At 40.8% G+C, this 26,271-nt stretch overlaps 3 protein-coding genes across 4 annotated transcripts; all 3 read right to left on the bottom strand.

Moving 5' to 3' along the window:
• Window positions 1-2,260: 2,260 nt before the first annotated feature.
• lratd2b (LRAT domain containing 2b) lies at window positions 2,261-4,531 on the bottom strand. 2 transcript variants are annotated; one of them, XM_084944893.1, is made up of 2 exons: window positions 4,356-4,531; window positions 2,261-4,050 (listed from the first exon to the last, which is right to left on the bottom strand). In XM_084944893.1, the coding sequence occupies exon 2, from the start codon at window positions 3,859-3,861 to the stop codon at window positions 3,037-3,039; it is 825 nt and encodes a 274-aa protein (XP_084801019.1). In that variant the 5' UTR covers window positions 3,862-4,050; window positions 4,356-4,531; the 3' UTR covers window positions 2,261-3,036. The 2 variants fall into 2 exon arrangements, with proteins under 2 accessions (XP_084801019.1, XP_084801020.1); XM_084944894.1 differs by lacking the exon at window positions 4,356-4,531 and adding an exon at window positions 4,153-4,346.
• Window positions 4,532-6,092: 1,561 nt separating this feature from the next.
• On the bottom strand, window positions 6,093-11,175 carry nsmce2 (NSE2 SUMO ligase component of SMC5/6 complex). Its single transcript, XM_084943888.1, has 6 exons — window positions 10,793-11,175; window positions 10,061-10,173; window positions 9,176-9,329; window positions 8,208-8,299; window positions 7,645-7,751; window positions 6,093-6,953 (listed from the first exon to the last, which is right to left on the bottom strand). Exons 1-6 carry the CDS (start codon window positions 10,905-10,907, stop codon window positions 6,842-6,844), a joined length of 693 nt encoding a protein of 230 aa, XP_084800014.1. The 5' UTR covers window positions 10,908-11,175; the 3' UTR covers window positions 6,093-6,841.
• A 76-nt stretch (window positions 11,176-11,251) lies between these two features.
• Window positions 11,252-23,759, bottom strand: washc5 (WASH complex subunit 5). Its single transcript, XM_084943887.1, has 29 exons — window positions 23,664-23,759; window positions 22,886-23,155; window positions 22,211-22,356; window positions 21,968-22,052; window positions 21,650-21,750; window positions 21,123-21,315; window positions 20,859-21,011; window positions 20,589-20,702; window positions 19,931-20,102; window positions 19,038-19,165; window positions 18,573-18,702; window positions 18,133-18,245; window positions 17,507-17,673; window positions 17,109-17,184; window positions 16,182-16,292; window positions 15,676-15,816; window positions 15,057-15,137; window positions 14,826-14,927; window positions 14,481-14,660; window positions 14,191-14,315; window positions 13,883-14,045; window positions 13,610-13,712; window positions 13,457-13,536; window positions 13,219-13,322; window positions 12,913-13,042; window positions 12,635-12,731; window positions 12,242-12,395; window positions 11,980-12,067; window positions 11,252-11,703 (listed from the first exon to the last, which is right to left on the bottom strand). The coding sequence occupies exons 2-29, from the start codon at window positions 23,069-23,071 to the stop codon at window positions 11,647-11,649; spliced, it is 3,480 nt and encodes a 1,159-aa protein (XP_084800013.1). The 5' UTR covers window positions 23,072-23,155; window positions 23,664-23,759; the 3' UTR covers window positions 11,252-11,646.
• Window positions 23,760-26,271: the final 2,512 nt, after the last annotated feature.

Raw genomic sequence — 26,271 nt, 5'->3', positions numbered from 1 at the left:
GCCCAGCAGCCACTCTCAATCCCATTCTTTAATGGTTAAGGAGAATCCTAACTTCTGGCAAGCCTTTCCATGTAAGAGTCGCTGGCAATCTAATAAAAACCCCTGAGGTAAGATTCAAACTCTAAGTAGTTCAGAACATAACCTGAAATTGTCAAATGTCCTCAAAGAATCCATATTTACACTACACAGTGTTTGTCCCACATGGATAACAATCTCGCCGTTGCTCGAGGCCACATCTAAAATACACTCCCACTTCCTGTAGGCTTGTCAGATATGATCTGATCTCCTCATAAGCACTCTCTTTTAAAGCTCAGACATATTTGCGTGTGGGAAGAAGTTTTTTTTAGATAACAACATTTTGTAAACACAGGGTGGGTTTGATTGGAGCTCTGGCTTGTCCCCAGCTTCTGTAACCTTGCCAGGTTTGCCAGAAGGATGTGGGCTTTCCTCCAACCCTGCAAAGGAAACACGACGGACTCATCGGCCAAAATGCAACATGAACGAGTCAACGTGTCAAATCAAAAATCTTGCCCTGATTTTACAGATTTAAAAAAAAAAAAAAAAAAAAGATATTTATAAAAACACAAAAAGTGAAAGAAATCTTTGAAAGTGATCACACCTCCTCTAGTATGGCTGCATATCACACTGATGGCTCTTTTCCAGAGTCTTTTGAATTTGATCAGTTTTCAGTTTTACTAGGACACTCGACTCAATTTGGTTCTCATTAAACTGAAGATGAGCTTAATTATAAGCACTGTGTGAACTTCTGGACCAGTAACACTACAAAAGGTGACTGTTTTGCTTGCATCATGCAGTCAGTTTGACATTATTTTGCATATTAGCAGCTGACAGTAAAGTAATGCGGGATGTAGCATTGCAGCGTGTTAACCAAGACACTGAAGAAGACCAAGAGCTAGTAAAACTTTTCAGACATTTTCAAATCGATTGCATTTTGCAAGAAGACCCCACAAGGCAGCATCAAATTTGCACCAGTTGCAGAGTACACAACTCAACTCACAACTAGCTTTTTCTTAGCTGTGTGGTTTTCATTACATACACTACTTTAATAGCGCATGATACAGTTTATGTAGAGACCGGTAAATCAAACTGAACGTAATATATGAAGTACGTGTAATTCAATTTTAGCTTTGTCACATATGATGAAAAATGTGAGTTAATAATCCCAATTACACAACTCCACTGGCGGCTGCTTTAATACTGTGTGTGTGTGTGTGTGTGTGTGTGTGTGTGTGTGTGTGCGCGCTCTAAAAGAAAAATATGACTGATTATCATAAATATGCACCACATAAACATACACGATTCGTATTTCATCACCGTGGCAGACCACGGAGAATTGAGGAAATGCTAATGTGTTCGGCAGCTTTCCCATTCAGTACGGGTGCTGATGATTATCCAGCTTTGAGTCCAGTGGGACCTTTACCTGCACGAAAATGACTACAGCAGTATCGTCACGCAAATATCACCAGAGGAAAAAGTAACTCATCTACTGACTACCCGTGATCACTGGTTTCCTCTGAAGCACAGACAGGGGGGGGAGGGAAAAACAAGATGTCTGGCATTTCAAACAACCTCACAGCCTGTTGTAATTTCCGTTGCAGCCTCTGTATGTGAACACACTGCAAAGTGTTTCAGTCATTGTTGTAATACTGTTTCCCAATAGAAATAAAACTGTACCTTATTTAACTGCACCTTTACCCCAAGTTTAATAAATGATGTAGCTCAAGGAGAGGGAAGGAGAGAAAAATATGGATGTGAAACATTTTTAGCCTTTGGGTAAACTTCAAGAAAAGAAAAAAAAGTCTTATCTTCAGTAAGCAGAGGTGTAAACAAAGCAAAAATGTCCAGCACAGTTGGAACTCATCTTGACACAGCCTAACAAAGCAGATGTTTAAGTAGTTTCAGGGAGCTGCTGCTCGGAGGAAAATATTTAGATCAAAACTGGCAGCTTTAACTGTGTGGGTAGCCTGCACTTTCCTGCACGCAACCACAAACCAAAAAGCAGCAGATGAACAGGTATGACTGTGGCTCTTCCAACTGCGAGCTGGGATTGAATTGTTTGGGGTGTAGCTGCTCTCCAATTGCCAAGCGCAGTGCAAAAAACAAGGCTGGTGTTCAGGATGCAGGATATAGAGCGGCCTCTCTTGAGGCTGGTGGTTTGAAACTATCGATTAGCACCGTAACAATGCTCTCAGAAAACATTTAAAGGCCAACCGTTCGCTAAAAAGAAAACCCTTTACTCTTCAAATATATATATTTATTTCCATAATCCTTCATACAAACATCTTTCTGCTTCAAAAAATAAACTGTTGTAACAGGTGAATTAATAAAAGTGCCCATAGCTGTCAACAGTGTCCACAAAGTAGTCCAAGAGAAGGTAAAGCTGTGTGATGATTGGATATAAAGCAACAGAAGGCAATCCACCAGCTTGAAACACCATAACTTTGAGTAACCGTCTCTCTCTTCCACTCTGTGGGTTGGTCTCCAACACCTGAGTTGTACAGGAGCAAGCAGCTTGAGCACTCTTGTCAGTCAAGACTAAAAGGACAGTTTTTTGCTCCTCTCTGCAAAGCATTGCTGGATTAGAAAAATAATTAAGGGCAGTTAAATTCTAACTTCATTCCCGACTGATTAGACTGCAGGTGAAGCTCCAATGCAAATTGTATCCGCCATAACAGATTGCTTAACCTGGGGTAGAGACTGAAATCTCATTTTCTTATAAAAGGAGGGAGGGATATCTGCCACTGGGTGTGTTCATTTTTATTTGTTTTCAATGCAAATGAAGGTATGGAAATGTCGCTTTAACCCTGCTGATCATTGTTAAAGCATTTAGTTGGAAGTCACAAATTCCTCTGGGTGAAAAATATTTTCATGATGCACCATAAACTCCCTCTGAATATGCACATTTGTTGGCACAGTGTACACGTTTACGTGACCTCATGGGCTAAGCGCTTAAATGGAGCATGGAACATCACCGTGGGACCGCAAATCCTCTCCAGATGACCAGTGCATCCAGTGTCAGTTAACAAAATTCTCCTCTTTGAGTTCATGTGTTGTATTCAAATGGTTGGCCAGCTCTTGCATCACGGCACCTTTACCAATCTGATCGTTCCTCCTCTTTTCCATAATCACGTCTTCCAGGCTTTGAAATTCCAGGACGTGACTTTTCTTCTCAGAAAACAGCAGTTTTAACCTGTACGGCTGCTTCCCAATCCTGATCTCCCCTCCGATTTTAAATTCCCGTTTGCCAAAGCGACACCAGGCTGCAAAACACTCAGAATTTCTCCAGTACAGCTCCCTGTCTCTTGACCCAACGTGGTCCAGCGCGTTGCGCACAATCACCTCTGGCGGGAGCGCGCGGTACTTGTAGAGGCTGTTCACTATCCGGCCTTGTTTGCCCTGGCTCACATCGGTGAGAAAGTTGTTCTTGATTTCAGCCCGGTGCAAATGAACCACCTGAAAGTCCCCGACGTAAACAGCCCAGTGTGGATACTGTCCAGTGGCCACGAACTCCAGCAGGTCTCCCGGTCTGCACTTGTTCAGAAGACTTTCCGCGGAGTGAGTCGCGGCTCCGGTTTTTCTTTCGAAGACGCACTCTTCTCGATAATAGATCGCGCACTCCAGCTCGTCCCGGGGGTCAAAGGGCTTCTCTTCATGGTTTACCTGGTGTTTGTCCGCTGGAAAGTGATCAAAATTGTCGTCCTGGTCGTCGTCGTCGTCGTTGGAAAAAATATAAGACACGCCAATCCGCGGTCCGTCGTCTTCCGGGTCGAACCCATTTGGGTCCGACGTTGGCACCTCCGCGTAATTTAGATGAGTTAGTTTCTCCACCTGATTCCCCATAAAGGTGAACGGTCAGTGGTAGCCGGTTTGAGCCTGACACAGAAACAGGATCCACCTGTTCTTGGCGTCCCCGGGAACTACACGTAAAAACAAAGGTTGCAGGGACTAACTAAATCCAAAGCGGCGAAGAAGGGCACCAATAATCCATGTCCAGCAGATTTTCTCCAATTGAACACCAACTGCGTCGATCTATGTGGAAACACACAAGACGGATGTGTTTAAAAAGGGGTTGAATTTAGATATAAAAGTCAAACTGTGACGCTTAGTCCTAACAGGTGTGACCTGACTCACCTGTTGGCTCACAGTTTCCACGTAACAATCCCAACACAACTATTCTTATTGCTGCAGTTTTTACTTTTCCTGTCACCTCAGTGTTGTATCCTATCACCTACATTGCTCCTGTCGCGTCAGCCTGTCTCAGTTGTAGCTACTCTACACTTACTGATTTTCTTCTTTATTTTTGAATGTAAGCTCGCGGGGCAGCAGACACTCACCTGCAGGTCAGCTTCAGTCAGCAGCTGTTGTCTCATCAGTAAAATAATGAGTAGTGCGCTGGCACCTGCTCTCCTTCCTGTATGGTAAGCTGTTGCGCTGTGCTTTGCTCTGCTGTATAGACTGAAGCATGAACCACTGTGGGCTGTTTCTTTTCTTTTTTTTCTTCTTCTTTGCAGCGAAACTCGCCCAGGATCCAGCGACTGCTGGGAGGTGTTGTCATTTAAAGCGACAGTACGCCTTTTATGCCTCATCGCGTGTTCAGTCTTCAGTCAAAATCAGAAGAACATTAGAAATGGAGACGTTAATATTTTAAACTGACGCCGGGATCCCAAAAGCTCTGAAATTTGATAAATGTCGGTAATAAAGGCCATAACGATGTTCACAATATGAAAGACGAGAGGGGATTACGCAATAAGTCTTAAGTGTATGTCCACTAGCAGGTCCTTAAAATGGAATTATATATTATTATATTTGAGGGTAAGAAAAAGTTATGGCGCTAGATTTTTTGTAATGGAGTTTTAAATCACAACAAACAACAAAATAGGAAATAACACAAAAGTGTCATCAAAAATTCCCATTTAGTGGGAACTTCATGGGAACTGACAGTTTTTCATTCCTACAGACAACTTTGACTTGTTTAACTCAGACATGCTGCAAAACCAAGGTGACGCATTCATATTTTATTAACAGGTTTCTATTTAAATTCAGGTTGTGTCATTGTAGAAAAGCAAAAGCTAACATTATGCAGTCACATCCAAATGAATTTTATAGAATTGGATGGGGTTTTTTTATGTGTTTACTCAGAGGACAAAAACAAAACACTGGACTTTGACATCTCACCAGCCAATCTTTTTTTGAGCTCAGTGAGGCTTGGATGTGGAAAAAGTGAAATGCACTTCATTGAGATCAAGTTTCCAAGTAACAGCACAGGAATCCTAATAAAGGAGCACCATTCAGGGAGGATTTACATAAACACGGGAGCCACACAATTGTTTAGGTTTTTCTTCTGCTCCCAGTAGTCTTCAGCAGCCTAATGCTGTGCAGAAATTGTTTCACTTTAGAGAAGGTGGTGGGTGGGTCATGTGGGTAACCTTAGAGAATGTTGTTTTCTTGCCAAGCCTGTGTGTCAACAGCGCACAGAACCAGGCCACTCCTGGACTTGGCAAGGAAAACAAGAAACTTGTGTCAGAGGAGAATTTTAAAATGCGAGTCTCATTGGAGGCCCGTTGTTCTCTGCCCCGTCTTTCCAATCAGCTCAAGCGCTGCTCGGGCCAAGACTCGTGCACCAAGAAGTGATAATATGTTCACTTCCTGCCAAAAGGTAAAAATCCTGCTTGGACAGGCCTTATATCCAGGCTTACAGTGTTTCAGCCATCCATTACACCTACTTCCTGGAGCTTTTTGAGGCCAGAGATGAATGTGAATTCCAAATCAAACAAGAACCAGAAATAAGAAAGCATCTGTGAGAAATTGTTCATTTTTCTCAGCACTGTGTCCATACGGTTATTGTGATTCCCGAGGATATTTACGCTTCTACATCCTCACAAAGGAAAGGCTCGATGGCTCCTTCCTGTGATGTGGTGAACGCTGAAGTGTGTTCATGTGTGCACTTTGCTCAAAGTAAATGTTCTGTGTGTGGGGGTGGGGGGGATTACCAGTGACTTCGCGTGTTGTGTAGTAAACAAGATTAGATTTGCAGAATGGCAATTCAAAATGAAGTAGAGTGGAGAAATGAATGAGTCAACACTAGCCAGTCATTTATTGCCAGTTAATAGCTTCACTGAAATGTTCTTAGTGCTGTTTGACGCACTCACTGTAGAGAGAGGGCAATTACAGATATATTTTTTTATTCCTGATGCAAGGCTATTAAAAGATTAGCTTCACCTAGTTTCATCTCAACGCAGCCTTTGTTTGTTTCTTCTTTTGAAACAAAGACCCTTCACAAGGAGCGAGAGCAGGCTTAATCACATAAGTGCATTCCCACAGATGTAAAAGAACTGTTTGTTTATGGCTCATTCACTGAGCCCATTTTTGAAGGATTTTATTTTAAGTAAAAGATCATCCTTTCTTGGATCTACAGTTGCCATGTTGGCCAGTAACCCTAGATGTAGGTGAAGCTGAGAAATTAGGAGATTCTCAAAACCCTGAAGCACCTTTCTGCACTGACTTTAAGCAAACACTGCCTTCATGTGGTTCAGTAGATTTACTGCATCAGATAGACTCTTGAACTAGCCACCACAGACCGTGAAAATACTAAACATGTAATTATCTTACTATTTATTTACACTCCAGATGAAATACTATAACATGTCATCCAGATTCAACGGAGCAGCAAAAATTACAAGGTACAAATCTGAGTTTAAAAAGAATGTCATATATAAAAGCGTAGATGGCAATATAAACATTCTAGATTCTCAGTGTACAAAATTGTTACAGGAAAATGTATTTCTTTAACTATTGATTATTTCCATAGAAATGTTCATTATTAAGTCCGGTTGTTCTGCCTCTTGTAGCTCTGGATCCTTCTCCTCAGCATCTGGTCAGGAATGAGGTCAGAATCTTTCACATCTGTATTTCCACAGCCCACCACAGGACAGCTACGGAGCAGAGACACACAGAGAACCTTAACTTGCTTCAGACATTTAAACACACACAAACAGTTGCAGAACAGCTCAAAAAAAGCTTTCTGTGCATCAGTTTCATATTAGCTTTGCCCCGTTCATCGCTGAGTAACTGTTAAGTTGTTACACATCTGCTTAAACTTGCTTTATTATTTCCTGTGCCAGTGCTCGCAGTTTGATTCTGATTGCCTATCAGCAACCAGACTTCCATCTTTTGTGTTCTTATTATAATGTCTGCATTCTACACTGAGGAGTCCCCTGACGTTACACATGCTGTGATAAACTGGATGACTTGAACGGTGGGAACTTCGAGGCTGCTGAAGCAGTAAATGTGATGAAATGCCATTTACTGCAGGTACAACACCATTTCTTCAAGCATAAACCTAATCTCAACAAGGAAAACATACTGCTGCAGTAATTGAGTGCAGTGACCCCAGTCAGGACCCAAGACAATAGGCAAGTTTATTTTTCAGCAACACTGCTGCTGGGATTTTATCAGTGTTCCTGCAGGATCAGCCACATTTAATTTGACTCCAACATCAAAGCAGCATAATAAAGGCAATGTAAATTAAGGCAGCCTGCTGGTCCCACACCAGCCTGCAGTGTTATTTACTGCTAGAAAACCTGACTCCACTTTCTAACGGTCCTCAGAGATGCAGTGTCTTACCGGCATTTCTTTTTCTGGCTTTGTCTTGTTTTGATCAGGCTTAGGATTGCTGCTTCATCATAGTGGTGGTTACACTTCTTGTTCTTTACCGGGTTCACCATTTCCGCCTTGAACAGAGGCACAAAAGAATAAGTTTCAAGTTACCTGTGTTTTGTTGAAAAAGCAGTTTGAACAAGCAAGCAAGCGAGATCAGAATGATGTATTTTGCAGGAACATCATCTTACAGTCAGGATTTTGGTTTTGTTTTTTTTCTGCGTAGACACATTTTGGCACCCACCTAAGATGTTTTAGCCTGAGCCAAATGAAAGACACCAATATTGTAATAATCCTGGGACTGGTGTGAAATTTTGTCATAATTAGCCCCCAAATGTTTTGGATTGTGACCATGCAAACTCTAATGAGCTCAACCTTTAGTCCAAATTAATGTCTGTGCCTAAACTGAAGGAATACCCCGACACATAGATGGGCACAATGAAAACATAACACCTCTGAGGCAAAGACAGAGGCATGAAAACACACTGGATTAATCTACCTGTAATCTACAAATCTAATCAGTAATCTACCTGTGTGAGCGGGCAGGTAAAGTTGACTTGACTCTGTGTCACAGCGATGTCCTCATCGAGCTCCTCCATGCTCTCTGCTGACTCCTGGTTAGCTAAAAACAAACAATGCACATGCGGTTTGCTTCCATTTGTCCACTCAGAGTAAAAATGACTCAACTTGATGGCACATACCACCATCCACCAACATTTACTGCACACACAAAACTTTATACACAACACTCCCAAACAAACATAAAACAAACTCATCTTCTTCTTTTTTTTTAGTCTGCACATAAATTTCATATCTACAGTTGTTGTCCTGGCACATCTACAACTACTGAAGAACTCAAAGGCTAACTTGAGCCCAAAGTATTAGAAACTGCTCTCTATATGTGGCCTTTGTAAACTCCTCCATAGGATTATGCTATTCAACATATTTATATTTCAGCCTTTAAGCAAGCAGAACTGAATCCTCAAAATGTATCCCTTAACAGGAACATGAAGTAATACTAATTCAGTGAATAATAATGGGCTAAGCCCTCACAGAAAACACTGCAATGATCACCTCGGCTCGCAAAGTTCATGCTTCAAAGTGGGTTATCACATTTGGCTCTTTTTTCAGACATTTTCATTTTAAGTCAGCTCGTGAAAATAACATACTTAGCATAATGTAGCCTATAATGTCTACAGAGACTCACAAAAGCATGGCACTATATGAGGCCGGCATAGCTGTAATTAGTAAGAGTTAAAAAGCAGAAAATAACAGCCACAGGGTGACAGCGAAACAATCATTCAACAGTAAACAAAGGAAGCTGCGTGTTTTAAAATAAAGCTAATTATCCTAAAAAAGAAAGGCACATCCCAAGATCTCTCTGCTCAGCAAGAAGTCCTCAGATAGCACTGCTATTATCAAAGTCCATTAGAAGTCCTGAATGCACTGCGGTGAGTCTAATTCAAGTAAATCTCCTCCGTCTCTCCACAGGCCTTACCTTGTTTGAAAGAGTTTTTGACACTTTCCTTGAAAGCCATTACTTTCTGGTGAGTGTGCAGGTCAGCGTCAGAGAGTTGGGCTATTCTCTCTGTGAACTGCTCCTTCACTTTGGCAGACAGGCTGAACATGGCCTCCGGCTGCTGCGTGGCAACCTACAATGATTGAAATGTGTTATATAATTTGCAATAATCTACATTTTGTATTTAATTCAGAAATGCTTCACAAATGCCCGAGGTTTGCGTCTTCTTCTGAACATAGTGTTAAGAGTTTTCAACGTCATCGGCTACATCACCAATGTGACGTATGCTGCACTCTGCACAAGATTATGTTCAGCCATTCCTGACGATGTGATCTAACCTGCTGAGCTGTATGTTAGTAATGGTAGAATCAGATGCAGCTGAATAATCTGCGTGTGTTGTGATCCCATGGGACACTTTCTGCTCTATTCCCCATTATCACTGAAAATATTCAAGTGCTGAAAAAATGTTGCTAAACTGACTTTTATGTTGACTTCATTATGAGTCATAATGTTTATAACTGTGTCACATTTAAGAGCTCTAATGTGCAGCTCTGACTTTATGCAGAAAAAGCAGCATTAACAATGCACTGATTATTTAAAGACAATATTTCAGCATTCCACTTCTTGCCTTATTTCCTGCACAGGTGTTGCATTTTGCTGTTTGTTTTTTTAAATTCTTGTTAGCATTTCAACGACATGTTCCTCTTGAGTCAACTAGGCATCACCTGATGGGTCTACACTATGCAGCAGAACAGTCAAATGGTGCATCAAAACTTTCCCTACAATGAACAGGGTTTAAGCACACTGTTGTAATATCCATTATCTCAGTCGCCTAATGCAAGGAAACCTTCAGGCTGCTCTCACCTCAGCTGTAACTTGTTGCACCACATCAACAAAGTAGTTAATCTCCCTGTCCAGCTTGGCACACTCTAGAATCATGGCCTCCATCTCTTTGATGCCCGGGTTCATCTCGTCATCTTTAATATAAGTGCACACCAAAGAAGTAATCACTTAAGCAGTCACACCATAACACACACACACACAAACAACTATGAGATTCAACTAAAAAAAAAAAATTGTTACTAGCAGCCTGTCGCAAAAACACAAAGTGCCTAATTATACAACTTAAAATCAGGTCTTTGCTAAGTTATTAAATATATGTCGACATGACACTGGGTTCCTTGAGGTAGGTGCCTTCTTTTTTTTAATATTAAAGTGATTCCAGTATTCAATGGCTTAACAAAGAATGAAAAACATTCCTAAAAAATGGTCAATAAAAAAGCAGTCAATGTCCAAGGAAAATCCTCGCAACATTTCCAGAGAGCCCAAAGAACTGCTGCACAAGACTATTTTGAAAACATTACAGGAAGGTCTGGCTCATTTTTAGCCAATTTATAAAGAAATGATGGGTAGCGTAAGTCTTTTGCATAGTACTGTAAATGTACGCTCCAAAATTAGTTATAAACCTTAAAAACAAATCTAAAGCACATAAAAACATTAATTATAAACGTGAAAATATATCTGGTAAGCGAATAATTAATGTAGATTACAGATGGAGGTGGTGAGCAGTACGATGAGAAAACCTTTAATATTTACCCTGAGCTTCCGCCAGGTCCATAGCCACGTCTGTCACAATGTCCATACCTGTCCCGATATCAGCCTGACAGGATTTCAGACTCGACAGAGTTCCGTGAACAGCGCTCAGAGACATTGTGAAAGCTACCTTTATTACTTTGGGACTACAAACCAGAGCTAAATTTAACGTGCTTTTAACGTTAACGTTAGCCTAGCTTGCTAACAGGTATCTAGTTCTGCCGGCAAAATGACCGACACCTACATGAACGTCAAGTACAATCTGTTTCAAAAATGCTTTTAGTATAAAAATAACAAGTGAAACGTAAATAAACTATAGAAACTGTGGATGCTATACAAACGCACACAAATCACCCGCTAAAACGGAGCCACAACAGAAGCTAACTTCTAACTTCCGGGTATGGTTTTTCAAGGTAAAAGCTTTAACAAAATATGTTTAAACGGAAGGAAAACAAAACTGCCTTTTTAATAGAAAGAATCGTATTTATTAATCCATTTGATTTATAAATGGCACAGAATCTTAGTACATAAAGGTGTAAGAGTGATTTATTTGCATTTTAATGTTCTTTTAATTTACAATCTGTAAGTGCAAGACACTGATAGTTAGCAGAATGAAATGTAAGTAAACAAATCAAAAGGCCCCACATTTGACATATCACTGTAGAATAGGCACAGTGAATAATAATAAAATAGTATTAATACCTGTGGTCACGCTTGCTGGAGCACATAAACCTAACAAATCAGTTGTTAATTATTAGTAACACCTGTGCAGTCACTACATTGAGACAAAATGTCTGCAGTGAAAAAACATTCGGCAAAAAACCCGAATCTTTAAATGAAAATTTTCATCCATATCTTCACAGTATTGTTCTGAACTCATCAAAAATATAACTGGGCACATGAGCTTCCGCCACCTTAAAAACACAGAAAACACAAGGAAACACATGTTACTGTTACACAAATATAGTAGAGTACAGATGCAAAAAATAGTATTTTAAAATCTTTTCCCATAGCTGATGGGTATTAAATCTGGCTGTCCATTAATAATGCTCCTAAGCATATTGATGTTTCACCATTTCAGCTCTACTACTACCCCTGGATACTGTCAACTTTGTCAACTCTTATCATTTACAACCTCTTAAAATATTTTCTAACACTAACACAAATAATATAGGGAAAGTTGCACCTACCTTACGTGACAGTTTTGTGTACTTCACGTAGTCTTCAAGGAACATCAGAGCTCCCACCACATCAGAAGGCATGTCAGGGATTTTCTGACTATAACAGGATCAAACGGAAGCTTTAATATGATTTCAAGAGGCTATAACCAGATACATTTTATGTCCGGTAACACGATCCACAATCATCACCAAGGAAACCTACCACACAGAATATTTGACTTCGAATCTTATTTTAGAAATCTTTCTGAAGTTGTGAAGTCTGTTTTGCTACCTTGTGCACTGCTCCATGATTGAGCGGATGAATTGACCAATGAGAGCCAGGAACTGTTGTGTGTATCTAGAGTGGAACTGCTTGAGCAGGGTGAGCAAGCCGAGCACCAGTGGAGGCCAGTCGACCGGATCTGTTGCTTTCCTGCAGGTCATTCCTGCCATAACACAAAACAACAAATTAAGACCACATTCAGAGACATTCAGGGACTGTGCGTTAGCAGAAAAATGTGGGGAAAAACAAATCCATAAGATTTAATGCCGCTTTCTGAAAAATAATAAAGTCTGCTGCAACTGAACTAAGTGAAGAGGTGGCAGCATTGTACTCAAAACTGTATAACCTGATCTCTTATCAACTTCAAACAGGTTACAGTGAACTAATGGGGAAAAAAATCACCTTGGTTTTTGTTGCACTGAAGTTTAGGCAGCTGAGCAATAATAAAGAGGAAGTTGATGATGGGGAAGTACGGGAGGCGCTTTGTAGTGATGTAGATCTGTGTGAAGCATAAGTAGAACAAAAAGAGTCTGAACACGAACATCTGCTAATGTATAGCCAAAGAAAGCAAAAAACAGCTTGCATTTTGTGGTCGTCATTGAAAAGACTCATTTCGATTCAGGTGAAATCAGAACAAGGCTAACTGATTATGTGGGAAGAGATGCCCCTTCTGTTCAAACCTTGTTGAGAGGATTGTGAATGCCAGCAGCCTCCAGGTAGGCAGTGATATCGTACAAAAGAGTGTTGTCCTCTTTAGGATAAGGCAGGGATGGGTCCTGGTAATGGGCCTCAATGTCTGCCAGCAGAGACCTGGCAAGAACATAATCAGAGTCAGCATAAAAGAACAGTGTGAGACTAAAACAGACATGATGCAATTAGCAGGAGCATCCATCACGAAAGTCATTAACACCGAGTAGCACTTGGGGGGTAAGTAAAGGAAACATAAAAACAACAATTCAGTGCCATTATGGTAAGAATATACAGACTTGTTGAGGTTTTCCAGTGCAGCCGCCAAGTGTTTGGAGTCAAACTTGCAGGAGTAGTTAAGCTCATTAGCGATCTGTTGTCTGAGAATCTGCATCTGACCAACCTTCAATAAACACATGCATTCAAAATTATTTTAATCTCTTCATCAGAAAATTGTGACAATAAAGACCAAAAAAAAGGGATTTTCTTTTTTTACTTTTATTTTCTATTCACTAACGTGGGAACATGGAGCAGTACCTTCATGATGGCTTCCAGATATGTACCCCAGATCTTCTGGGATTTGGCCACAGCACTGCTGTAGACTTTGCCGGCATTAGCTACAGCAACAAAAACAATAATTAGATCTGTACAAGAAAAGGCAGGTTATAGATTCTCTAAGTGAATACCTACCCACAATGCCTTGGACTGGACTGACGGCACCTTGCAATGTTCTGAAGACCTCCACCACAGCTTTGTCCTTCAGGATGGTCTTCTGAAGTATTGTCAGGAAGTTCTGATGAGACAAACACACACATTACTACAATCTGGGAGCCATACTAAATGCACTAAAGATACTACCAAGATTGACATGATTTCAGGGTTTGATCTTTGCTGACCTGAATGGCATCTTTTTTTTTTTTTTTTTTGGGGGGGGGATACTGAGGTAAATATTGGGGTAAATACCTGAAGTTCCCTGACAATCATGAAGCAGAGCAGGCGGTCCAGTCCGTTAAGGCCAAATGTACCAAGGGTGTTCTGGATCTCAGAGAACAATCTGTTGTTAGTCACCTCCTGGTGGCTCTTCAGGTCATACCAGGTATTCATCTGGTCAATGTAACATGTCACCCTATAGAAAGAATCAGTTTATTCCACCATCAATAAACTGCATAACCAAAGATTTTTTCTCCTCCATCCTCAGATATAAACTCAGTTATTCTGCTAATTTCGCTAACTCTTATTTCACTTCCACTGTTATGTCTGAGGAGACATACTTGGGATCAGTGATTCGGAGGATTTCTCTGCAGAGACGACCGATGAAAGTGGCAGACTCGTCCACAGAGGGAAACTTGGGAATAGGAATGTGGGTGGACTGGTGCACGCTCTGCCAGTCCTGGATCTGAAGACAAGCAAGAAACAAGCCAATCAGCCAACTGCTATTACTGAGAAACAGCCAAACAACTAGAACGCGCCCCTGACTGATAGATAAGAAAATCTATCAGTCAGGGACAAACTGCTCTCAGTGCACTACTCAGGGAAAAGGAGAAAGCGTGTGAAGTTCGACCTTGGTTCTGAGAAAACTGTTGCACTCCTGTTCCACATTATAGTTGACGATGCGGGACACTTCCTCCTGCCAGATTTTAAGGCCATAAATGCTGACGTAGTCCTGGATGTATTCAAACGACCTGTAGAAGCCATCCATGGTGGCGCCCATCTCCTTTAACTTGGGCATCAGTTCACTGGGCTGAAAGAGTTCAGTATTTTTTCTCTATTATTTTATTTTACTGCTGTTAATTCTTCAATATCATTGGGAAACTTAACATGGAAACTGGTCAACATAGAGCAAATATATCACAAACTTTATCTGATGATTAATAATCCATAACATACAACAGGTGTAGCGTCTCACCTTTGCCTTTGGATTGAATATTAAGCCTTTGTGCAGTGCATAAGCCACCCTCTTCACCAGCTCCTTCCTGATGCCATCCTCCAGAAGCTGCTTAGGATCCACCTTAAACATCACAGTGTGTTAATAAAGCAAACCTGGGCTGCACCAAATCCCTCAGCAGGATTGTATTAATCTTCTGAAAGACAGAAATCTTTGTTCTCAAAGTTCAGAAACCTTAATCACTGCATTTACCTTGATGATCCCAACGAGAGTAGTCTTCATCATTAAAATGCCCTCAGTGAAAATAGATATGTCATGAGTTAGTTTTGCCACCTGCAAAGACACAGAGCAGAACGATGTTTAGGCATGCAAAAATATAATATATATGAATAATATTGATATCAATCATTGATATAAAAGCCAATGTTTTGTTTGATTTTCAGTCTAAAAAACAAAAAAGTCTCACTCTACAATGATCTTATTTTAATTTCAAGGCACTGGACTGCAATTCCAAATATGACTGAAAAAAAAATTAAAAAGTAACTTCAGTACTTCACACTCTAATTAATCCAATTCAACTAAGTCTGCTGGCACAATATCTGTTTCCATATCACGCTTCCTTTTCCAATTTGTATTTCACATCAAAAGCTGTGAGCAGATTGAAAAATGTTAGCATGATTGCCTCCGACTCCCATACAGCTGATGAGGCGAGATCAAAACAGAACAAAATGAGCTCTCTTATCTATTTTTTTATTATTTTATTTTATACAACATCTGAAGATATTTTTTTTCCCCCTTTCTTTACGTCAGTGACATTCTGATCAACACTCAAGGGGAAGGAGACAGTTTCATACACATCAGTTTGTCTCACTTCATAGCGAGCCGTCAGTTGGGCGTAGTCCTTTAGCTTGTCCTTATCCAGCCGTGTGGGCACCTCCATAATGTCGTGGATCTGAAGCTTGATTATTTTGGCCAGCGAAGTGAACATGCTCTCTGGGATAATTTGCAGCACCTGGAAGCAAGAAGATTAAAAAAAAGGACTGTTTATTGTATATCCATTAGATCAAGGATCTCGAGTACAGCCAGAAGGAAAAAATCTTCCAGCATAAAGTTATAGCTAAGAAGTTACCACAACGTCAAGGTACAGATGCACTAAGCATTTCTTTTTGGGTACATTTGCCAAACAGATGGTTTTTCAAAAATTCATCATTCCTGCAGCTGCTACAGCACTGATACTGACAAACAGTTTGCAGCATGCAGAGCTCATTTGTTAAAATAACGAGACTACACACTAGGAGAATATTAGACCAAAACATTTCAAAGCATATGCTTTTGTAAGAGGAAAGAGAAGCAGAAAAAAATGACATCATACACTACCTTTCTCACATAGGACACCAACTCTCCAGAGTAGAACTGAGAAACACTCAACAGGTCAGCACTGTTGGCCTGGTTGATACGCAGCAATGGAAGATCCAATGCAGACGCCAGCTGGTCACACACACACACACAGAAAAAATGATTTTTAAATCACAGGTAACATTTCTCCATATCAAGACGATGGTCCACGTGTTACATGCTGAGCAGACTGCAAAAGAGTGACACGAATTTCCGAATTTTTTGGATGCATACTTGTGTAATGTATACGTTTTAGCAGAAAATTTGTCCTTAAAAAATACACAGAACAAAAAATGAAGTTGACATAAATCATAAGGAAGTTCCTGATGTTTCTAAACAAGAAAAGGAAGAAACTGAGATTTTGAGGCAAAAAAGTATTAATTTTTAAATTTGTATATTCAGCACCGCTGCGTGTTTAGAGCAACATCACACTCGTTGACAAATGCAGTGGCTTGATTAGTCAGATTTGTTTATTTGGATCTAAAAAATCTGAAAAGTTCAGCTTGATTCGAAATAATTAATGTTACAAATTCGTTCAGCAAAGTTACGTGATCGGTGTAAACAGCTGCATTAAGAATAGGCGAGTCCAAAAACGACTGTGTATATGCTGGACGTGTAAATTTGTTCATGAAATGCTACCACAGTGAATCTGCAATACTCATACATTTCGCAAGACATTTATCTGTGATGCATGAAGATATTGGTGCAACTGAAGGGGGAAAGTAGCTCTAATATGCTAAATAATGAGTGCTACTACAGTGAGTCAAGAAGCAGTGAATCTGAAAAGTCAAACTGTTTGACAATAACACTGTTTAGCACCGAGTCGACAGTCATATTGCAAGAGGAAGCAGTGGGATGTATCGTAATCGGCATATTTTGTCCCACTCCTAGACATAAATAGACCTTCACCTTCAGAAATGTAGCTCTCAGTTTGGTAACCATGGATGGGTTGACTCTGATGCTCTCCTGCATAATGGATGTAAAGCTGTAAAATAAAGCACAAGTCAGGAAAAAAAGACGAATTCATCAACACAGACAAACCAAAAACACAAGTGAAATAAATCAAAGCCAAAACACTTGCAGTGTTCTGTGGTGGTTTTGTGATGGTTTGCAATATAGAAAGGTAAGCAGAATGAGTTGCTGCTGTGTTTTGCAAACCAAGTGAAGAGCACAGTGACTGTACCCCACTAAGATTCACTAACCTGATGACAAAATTAAGAGATACTGTGTCTATATATGACACTAGTTAAACTAACTACTTTACACTGGCCTTATTTTGCTCATTAAGTAAACAAATAAGTAAATACCTATCAATAATCTGCCACGCATAGGACAGATCTCCAACTATTTGCATGGTAATAAGGACTTCTTCTTTGATATTGATTGTGCGGATCATCTGGTGCAGGAACTTCCTGGTGTCAGCCAAGAACTGACAAACTTGCAGGTTGGACTCCAGCTGGTGGAACTCCTGGACCTGAAGTCCAAAAGGAGAAGGTTTTATAGGCATAGTTTGACAGCTTTCCTTTCAATATTTTTTAAAATAGTAATAATAATTTTGTATTGGTATTGATTACATTTCTTGCAATTATCAGCAGCTTTATATAAACATGTTCCAAGCTTTGCTGCCAAATTCTATTAGTTCCAGTTCAGTATTTTTAATATATGTTGGCAGGACAGAGCAGAAAATGATGCCACTGTGCCAACACAATATTCCTATTACATAATCCTCTGTCTTTCTATTTACATGCATTTAATAGCAGTAAAAAAAATCATCTCTTAATTTTTCCACCATTCTGAAACATTGTACTTGGATTTGCTTGTTTTCTATGCATGAAGTTAAGGCAATCAAAACATAGTATTAGCACCATTGTTACCTTACACTGTGCTAATCCAAAAATGTAAAGCCATGCTGAAATATAATTATCATGCTCACCTCTACAAGAGCCTGTATCAGCTGGACCGTCTTCCTCCCAGCAGCCGTTGAGTCCTCATAGTTCAAAGACTCAATCTGCTTTGAGATTTCCCTGAACCAGGCCTGTAAGTTCTCTGCCAAGGACAGTAAAAGTGTGTCATTGAAGCAGATACAAAACGTTACCAAAGTATTTCACAAGCGGCAGTTACGCTCGAGGTAAGTATGACAGATGTAAATTTAATCCGCCGCTCCCTGCGTGTGTACCTTTAATGCATTTTTTTCCATCTTGTTTCCCTGCCTCAACGTTTTCCTCTGAACGCCTTCAAGCTTAAAATCTTTTAAGATTTCATGTCCTAACACTGAAATAATCCAAGCTGCATGCCTGAGGCTCCCATAGTCAGAACTACTTTTCCACGCTGTGTGTAAGTCTTCACCTTATCCATTCTCACAGTGTAACTCACCATTTTTCTCCACCCTGGTAAGAGGTTTGACACCAGAGAAGACTTCAGCCAGCTCAGTCATTCTCTCTGATCCCTCCTTCTTGTAGCTCTCCCATTTGATCTGCTTCTCTGACAGCATCTGCTTGAACATCTGGAAGAGGAATAGCGCAGATGCTAAGCTGATGAGGGAGGATTAGTCAGATGAGATGCGTAATTAGAACATTACATTTGTGTCCCCTCCAAATGACACACAGGCTAGCCATATGCTACCTGACAGTAGGCTAACAGGCAACCAGGCGGACACACCTAACGAGGACTACAGCTGGACAGATCACTTTGAAATTATAAATGAACTCATTTTCCATTTTTACTCTTTAAAAAAGAGAAAAGATCACTTTAAAGAAATGCTACACTTTTGTCTTTAACATTTTTCACTTTTTTCCCTGTGATCATTTATATTATGTAACACTGATGAAAGACTCTCACCTCTTTGAGTGTGAACTCAAACTGAGCTGTGTCGAGCAGCAGCTGGAAAAGGATCTTAGGTTTGTACTTGGAGTCATTAAGTACTTGGTCTTTGATCTGACGAAGGCGCTTGTTGTTTGGGTCATAAGCTATGAGACAGAGGATGACTGATCACAAATCAATACACTATTTTCACCAACATCACCCTTATAAATGTTTGGACTTCATTGGACATTTACTCTACGAACAGTGTCATTTCAATACAGGTAAATTAAAATTAAGGATCAGATTTCAGAGTTCATTTCAGACTCATCCTTGACTTTACACATTTACAGTCATGTGTAAAATCGTTTTCAGAATACCCTTACTGCTCCCATAGGAGCGAAGTGGCAGCCAGGTGCTGCTAAATCAAATGCACTTGATTAACTCATCATTAGCAAGTGTCAGCACCTCTATAAAAGCTGACGTTTTGGCAATTTTCTGGTCTGGAGCATTCAGGTGTGTGCTAAGAGAATACCACAATCTTCCCAGAAGTGGACGTGCCAGCATCACCCTACAGGTCAGACTGTGGAATGCTCAGAGGAAGTTAAAAATAACTAAACGGTTAGTTTGGTGTGTGTATTTTCAGAATAACTGAAAAGGAAAAGAATCAAGGTGCTGCGATGGCCAGTGAAGATCCAGACCTTGACCTGATTGAAATGCAATGGCATTTAAAAGAGATATGCTCTGAACTGAAGCAACACTGTAAAGAAGAGTGGGCCAAAAAGTCCTCCACAGTGTCATACAGAAAAAATTACTTCAAGTTGTTTTTACAAGCTGAATTATGGGGTTTACTTTGTTTTTCACAGGACTGTAAATGCAACACAAGTGCTTACACCAATGTAAATGAGGAAAAAGAAACCGCAGTATCTCACCTGACTCTGCAGAGTGCAACATCAGCCAGCGAATAGCAACATTGCAGTCTCTCAGACAGTTGAGCAGTTTTGGGATGTTGTCCAAGATAATTTCCTCCCTGAGGAAACCTTCCTTTAGCAGCTGCTGCACCTGAGGCCTCAGGCTTTCCATGCTGGCTGCATACCGAGTAGCCTACACGTAGGGTGAAAAAAAACATGGCTCTTGTATACAGTGCACCATCTTTCATTCGGGGTAGTCAATTATTCATACATTCACTCCCACTAGTGGTCATTAGTAAGAATGGCCTGGTCTGCAGGTGAAAGACTAAATGTGGATTATTCAGTTAGCTCCTCCTGCCGTGTGTGTGTCTGTGTGTGTATGTGTGTGTGTGTGTGTGTGTGTGTGAGTGTGAGAGAGAGAGAGAGAGAGAGAGAGAAAGGACTTTTTAATGACTCTTACAGCGTACAGCTCTACAGGCATCCCCATATTTTAAATGAGCTTTCCGGGAAAAGTTTATGAATGGCTTCCTGAAATTTGTTTCTGTTTACATTGTGTGCTGTTACAAATTCTGTGCACACTGTCATCACTACCCGCACAGAACAAATAAGCACACTGCAGGACTGTAAATGAAAGAATCGGAGGTCTCTCTGACACTGAAGCTAATGTATTTTTTAATACCTGCTCTTTGATGTTAGCAGAGTCCAGGGTGTAGTTGAGTGCAGTCTTGGCAGCTTTGTATGGTTCCCAGGCTTCCACCAGGTTCACTGTGATCCCCATGTAAATACTGATAACCTGCAGAGAGACTACACTTCAGAAAAATATGCTCAACATGAAAAAAAAAACTGAGCCAAAACATGGCACACATTTAAAAATAAATGACATAACATTTTATAAAGATGTTTATATTCAGATCTACTGCAAATGGAAAAGACTTAACAAGTGCCTCACCCAATTATCAGGAAAGTATTTGTCCACTATCTCCCGCATCTTTGCCTGCTGGGTGTGCAGTATGGAGGGGCTGAAGAAGAGGCAGACGTAGAGCATGGCCGCCTGGTTAGCCAGTGCTGTGCTGCGATGTTCTGGTAGAGGATACGCAGAAACCTGGAGGAGAGGAGGAAAACGTCTTAAAAATGTGTAAAGAGGGAAACATTGTGGGACAAGATCTGTTATTTAGTTTAACCACAAAGAGATTTTGGACCAAATGTTTCTCACTTGGTTGTAGATGTCGTCCGAGCGCAGCCTCCCAATGACCATGCTAGTAAAAGTGGCACTGATGGGAACTCTCTGGAAGTAGCTCTCGGGGTAGTTGGCTGGTCGTTTGGCTCCAGGCTGGCTGGAGTAGCCGGTGCTACGCAGGAGCTTACAGATGTCATCCAGGTTGGAGTCACCCGAGGAACGGGCAGCACTGAAGAAAAAAACGTGTTTTTCCAAATAGAAGAATGCATTTTTGGTGCCAGTATAACCTCCAAAAAAGTAATAATATAAAGAAGAAGAATTATTAATAGCCGTGAAATACAACTGGAATGTTATTTATGGGTAAACAGCATCCCTCTGTGTGTAGTGTACACTTTTGTGTCAGCTTACACTGACACAGGAGTTAACCTTTTGGTGAGTCAAGTAAGTGACTCACCCTCACTGGAAGCAAGCTCACTGGCTAACAGGTGATTGGAGTGCACTGAGCAAGTGAGTCACAAAGAGAGTGTCATGTGGATGTGTGGGGATGTGAGTCACAAGCGCACCTGTATCTATAATAGGAAACAAGCATCCTCTCTCTGACTTCTCCTTCAATTTTTTGGTCAATAACCAGCAGCATGACTCCATACAGGTAGAGAGCTTCACACTGGGAGAAGAGAAAACATGACCAATCAGTTCCTGGAGTGCCGTTTCGTTTCGTTTTGATGTGTTGTTTTGAGGGTTAAGCATGCACATTCATCTGACACGGGCGACTAATTCTAACCAATTCAGGAACAGATATTTAAAGATGTAAGCCTGCATGTAATGCAGACTTGTTTTGTAATGTTGCAAAATTTAAATGAATTTGCATTTGTGTTACTTACTAGGAGCTGTTTCCCATCCTCATTTAGAAGCACAGTCTCCAAGGTCTGCTGAATATAAACACCCTCATGTAGGTCATCCAAATATCTTAAGAGAGGGAAAAAATAGCTCATCGACATCTTTTAAAACAGGGCTTTTTAGCATGTGGTTAAACAGAAAACAGTGTTCCTCACGGTCAAGCACTGTGGTTTTAGTTTCTATTTGATTAAGACATAATTAATTCCAATAATTCCATCTCATTATACCTGTTAAGATCCACTATGTATTTGTGGACGCTCTCAAAAGCCAGATAGAACCTTGACAGAATCTCGATGTTGTTCTCTCTAAACTCTTCATCCAAGTCCTGAAGCTCCGGTTTGGCTTCCAGCTTTCCTTCATAATACTCAGGACCCTGAACAGGAAGCAACATTGTGTGACAATGCAAAGCAAATCCAAACGATGCCGAAAGACAGCTGAAACTAAAGCAATAATACTGCTTTTATTATCTTTTGCTTTTTAGGAAGACTAAAGTCAAATACATGGCTGAATATAAAGTTTTACATACAAAGTTGACAATGTTCACAAATAGTCAATGTGTCCCCCTCACGACACATGGCATATATCCATACAATCTTTGGAGTCACTGCAGCCACTACTGTGTGCTACCTACCGGCAACCCTGTGAAACTCCCCTCTTTCTACCAGTACATGTTTTGTTAGCGGTGAACAGCTGCAGAATTAAAATACACTTTACAATCAGATTATCCTTTTTCATACATTTTTTGATCATGCCTGGCCCAAGAGCTAATGCCAATCCACTCTGAGGCTTTCCCAAATTCATGTTTACTCCACCTACCGCCTACTAGAAATCCTGCCAAATCTCAATGAGGAAGTGGTCCCAGCTAATGAAAGGATCTTTTGAATTTCTGATGTAGTTCATACCTTGAAGTAGCTAAAGTCACAGATAATGTCTCCATATTTCTGCTGGTCACTTTTGTCCTTGAGTCTAAAAACTGCAGGGATGAAGTCAGAGAGGCGCAGGAGCTCAGCAATGATGGCATTTCCTCTGGAAACTATCCTGAGGATAGCCTGGCCGCACAGGTTGTTGTCTGCCAGGAAGTCCACCATAATGGATACAGGAGGACGAGGAAGACGAGGAGGAGGAGGAAGATAGTGTAATAAGCTTTATTGCAGCAAATACTGTAGCTACACCTGAAAGACAAAGGAAAGTGGAAAAAGTGAACTTAAAACAGCACGCAGGCTCTCTGAGGCCTTTCTGAAGATGCAGGACATTTGTCGCACAGACAACAGAAAGAGCTTATTACAATCTATTGGCATCATTATTACAACAATTGACTGCGACGAGGAGATGTTATTATCATTCATAAGCATCATTTTCTCACATTTCAACCTTGACGTGTCTGCGTTTGTAAAACCTAAAAACCTTAAGGTTTTCCAATGTTCCTGTTTCTTAGAGACAGACCAAAAACAGAACCTAAGTTAGTATATGATTGTAACGTGTAACTATAAGTTATCACTGAGCTAACATTAGCATGTAGCCTACCTGCTAACTACTTTCATTAAATCTTACGCTGAAGATGACACACGAGCGCGTGCACAGGTCCAAACACCACGTAAGTGATTACCCTTTTACATTTTGACGTCTGAGTCGAGAGTGTACCGTTTAAAAACCCCAACACTGCTAGAGAAAGGTACTTACCTCCTTGCAGCTCCTCTTCCCTGTTTACTTCCTCATGACCAGCCACATGACTTTGCTGCTGGGTGTGTTTGATTCTGTTCACCCACTGCCCCGGAGTCGAGCGGGAACAATTTTGTCAAACGCTTTGACCTCCACTACATGGTAATAGGCTGATGTATTATTGCTTGTTTTATTATCGAAACATACCATGGCATAAACGTTCCTGAGTTAATAACATGTAATAAGAAGGGCAGCTAAGATTAACTGAAGCAGGTGTTCTGGGAATCCATCCTACCTGACAAACCATCCTACCCGTTGTTTCTGCGTATGCGCACAACACGAATTTAAGTGGCGAACCGTCCTACCTTTGTGAATGTGACCTACAAGCATACTTTAACAGCTAAAATTAAGTGGCAAATCGTCCTACCTTTGTTCATCTGAGCTAGAAGCATATTTTAACAGCTAAAATTAAGTGGCAAATCATCCTACCTTTGTGAATGTGACCTACAAACATACTTTAACGGGTAAAATGAAGTGGCAAACCGTCCTGGCTTTATGAATATGAGCTACAAGCATACTGTGATGGGCAAAGTTAAGTGGCAAACCGTCATACCCTAGTTAAATTTGTGGTGGAATTACTCTGTGACAGCAGAAATGTGCATAAACTACTTACGGTAGGACGTTTTGCCAAAGGAGGATGGTTTGTCAGAACACCTGTACTTTGAAGTCAAATCAGGCAGATCCCTTATGTTTGCATATTTCCGCTAGGTGGCGACAGAGATCCACTAAACCCTCAGTTTGTCTGTCTCGCTGCTGCTGCACCACACACTCAGGACCAGACTGAGTGCAGGTTTCTTGCTCCACAGGGATAGGATCTAAACTGAAATTAAATCCACAGGGAAGAAATTCAAAATATGGTTTGCAGTCGACAAATATCACCCCCTAAAAAAAAGTGTTTTCTTGCAGGCAACTGAAACAGACCTTTCTCTAACTACTGTTGCATGAAAATATATTTGCCTGAAGCATTATTTTTCGCATGTTCCCAACTTGGATTAAAAAATAAATACATATACATTTTTTAAAAATAAAAAAAAGTTTCTATGACCAGCACATGGCCACCATGGATGAATTAGTACAAGCCTTCATTTTTCCTTCAAAACTCTGATTGAATTGGAGCTTTATTGCCGATAAGTCTAACACGCTGGCAGGCCCTTCCCTCAAAGCAGTGTGAGCCAGAGGTTAATAGCATTCAGATGGTGAGAGCTGTTTGTTTGACCTGCCACCTCTCTGTGTAACGAGAACAAGGTTTCATCTCAATCACGAGCCATTTGATGTCTTTGTGTGCCACAGCAGACTGTACAGCGTGCCCCCCCCCAATAATTAAATTCCAACGCGGTGCAAGGGCTGTCAGTCTTTTCCTGCAAAATTGCTTTATCATCTTAACCTCATCTTATCTCTGAGATACAAAAGACTCTCTGTCTCAGGCTGTTTTTACAGATTGCCCTTAATGGTTTTAAGTTTCATCATTAGTGCAGAGTAGTGACTGACAAGGAAATGGGACACAGGGTGTAACATATGGCAAAAGAGAGCTATGCCTAATGTGCTCCCTTTCTCGCCCAGCCACTGGAGTAGCATTATTCCAAAGCGTTTTATAGAGAGAAACCCTGACAGAGACCGATGCAATTTAGATTCACTGCTTGCCTCTTCATTGACCCAGCTGTCCACATGCTACACGCTGTGTCCCAGCAGCCGATGGATGCATTACCTGTTTACCATCACACCAAGGTCACATTCTCAGTAGCACCTGGGTCAGCTATATGGGTTTCCCGGGAAGCATCATGAAAGGTTTTCACTAATGAGGTCTCTATTAAACACCTTCTTCATTAACCTTCAGGGGCCTTGAGGCTTTCCTGTGCTTGTTATCTTGATTGGTCTTTCTGGGATCTCACTGAAGAACTGCTTTAATTCTAAAAATATTAGACAAATGTGTACAGAGGGGAAAAAAAGGCTGCAATTTTATCCCAGGGAGTAATATTACACATATTGAATATTCATTTAAACATCGACAGGAGAATGACTAAATAGCCCTCATTTCTAGGCCCATTAAGAGCATTGACAGATCTCGCTCTCTCTCCCCCCTGAGCAGCCAGTGAAGTAATTCTTCTCTGTAAGTAAAGCCACTCAATTGGCTGACAGTGACCTGCTTCATGTGTTAACTAACTTGCCGAATTTCAAATTTTGAATATTTTTCAGAAACAGCGACTCTGAGATTTATAAACTGGAGGTTTTATTATCAGTATTCAGCAGCTATAGGAGGGTAATGTCTGGTCTGGGTGCACTAACACAAGGACGTGCATGGGTGTGAGCATGTGTGTGACTTGATGCATTAGTCCACACACACATACACACAATCATGTGTCCCCCTCAGGCTCCATGTGCCCTTTATTAACAGCAAGTTGACTCTATTCAGCTTGACTAGTGATTAAACCTTTTCATGGCTGGAACTTTCACACCGCTGTGAACTGTGTGAGGTGATTAAAGCTGCTCAATTTGTAGTCCAGTCCCACTGCTATTCTTCTTCATTGATCTTGTTTCAGGCCCTTGAAGTGAGAGCTGCATGCAGCAGGCT

Source organism: Perissodus microlepis, chromosome 11, assembly GCF_051167445.1.
Source record: "Perissodus microlepis isolate ML-2025 ecotype Zambia chromosome 11, ASM5116744v1, whole genome shotgun sequence".
NCBI classification, from domain to species: Eukaryota; Metazoa; Chordata; class Actinopteri; order Cichliformes; family Cichlidae; genus Perissodus; species Perissodus microlepis.
The sequence above is the reverse complement of the archived record's forward strand: the minus strand, read 5'-3'. Positions and strand labels throughout refer to the sequence as shown.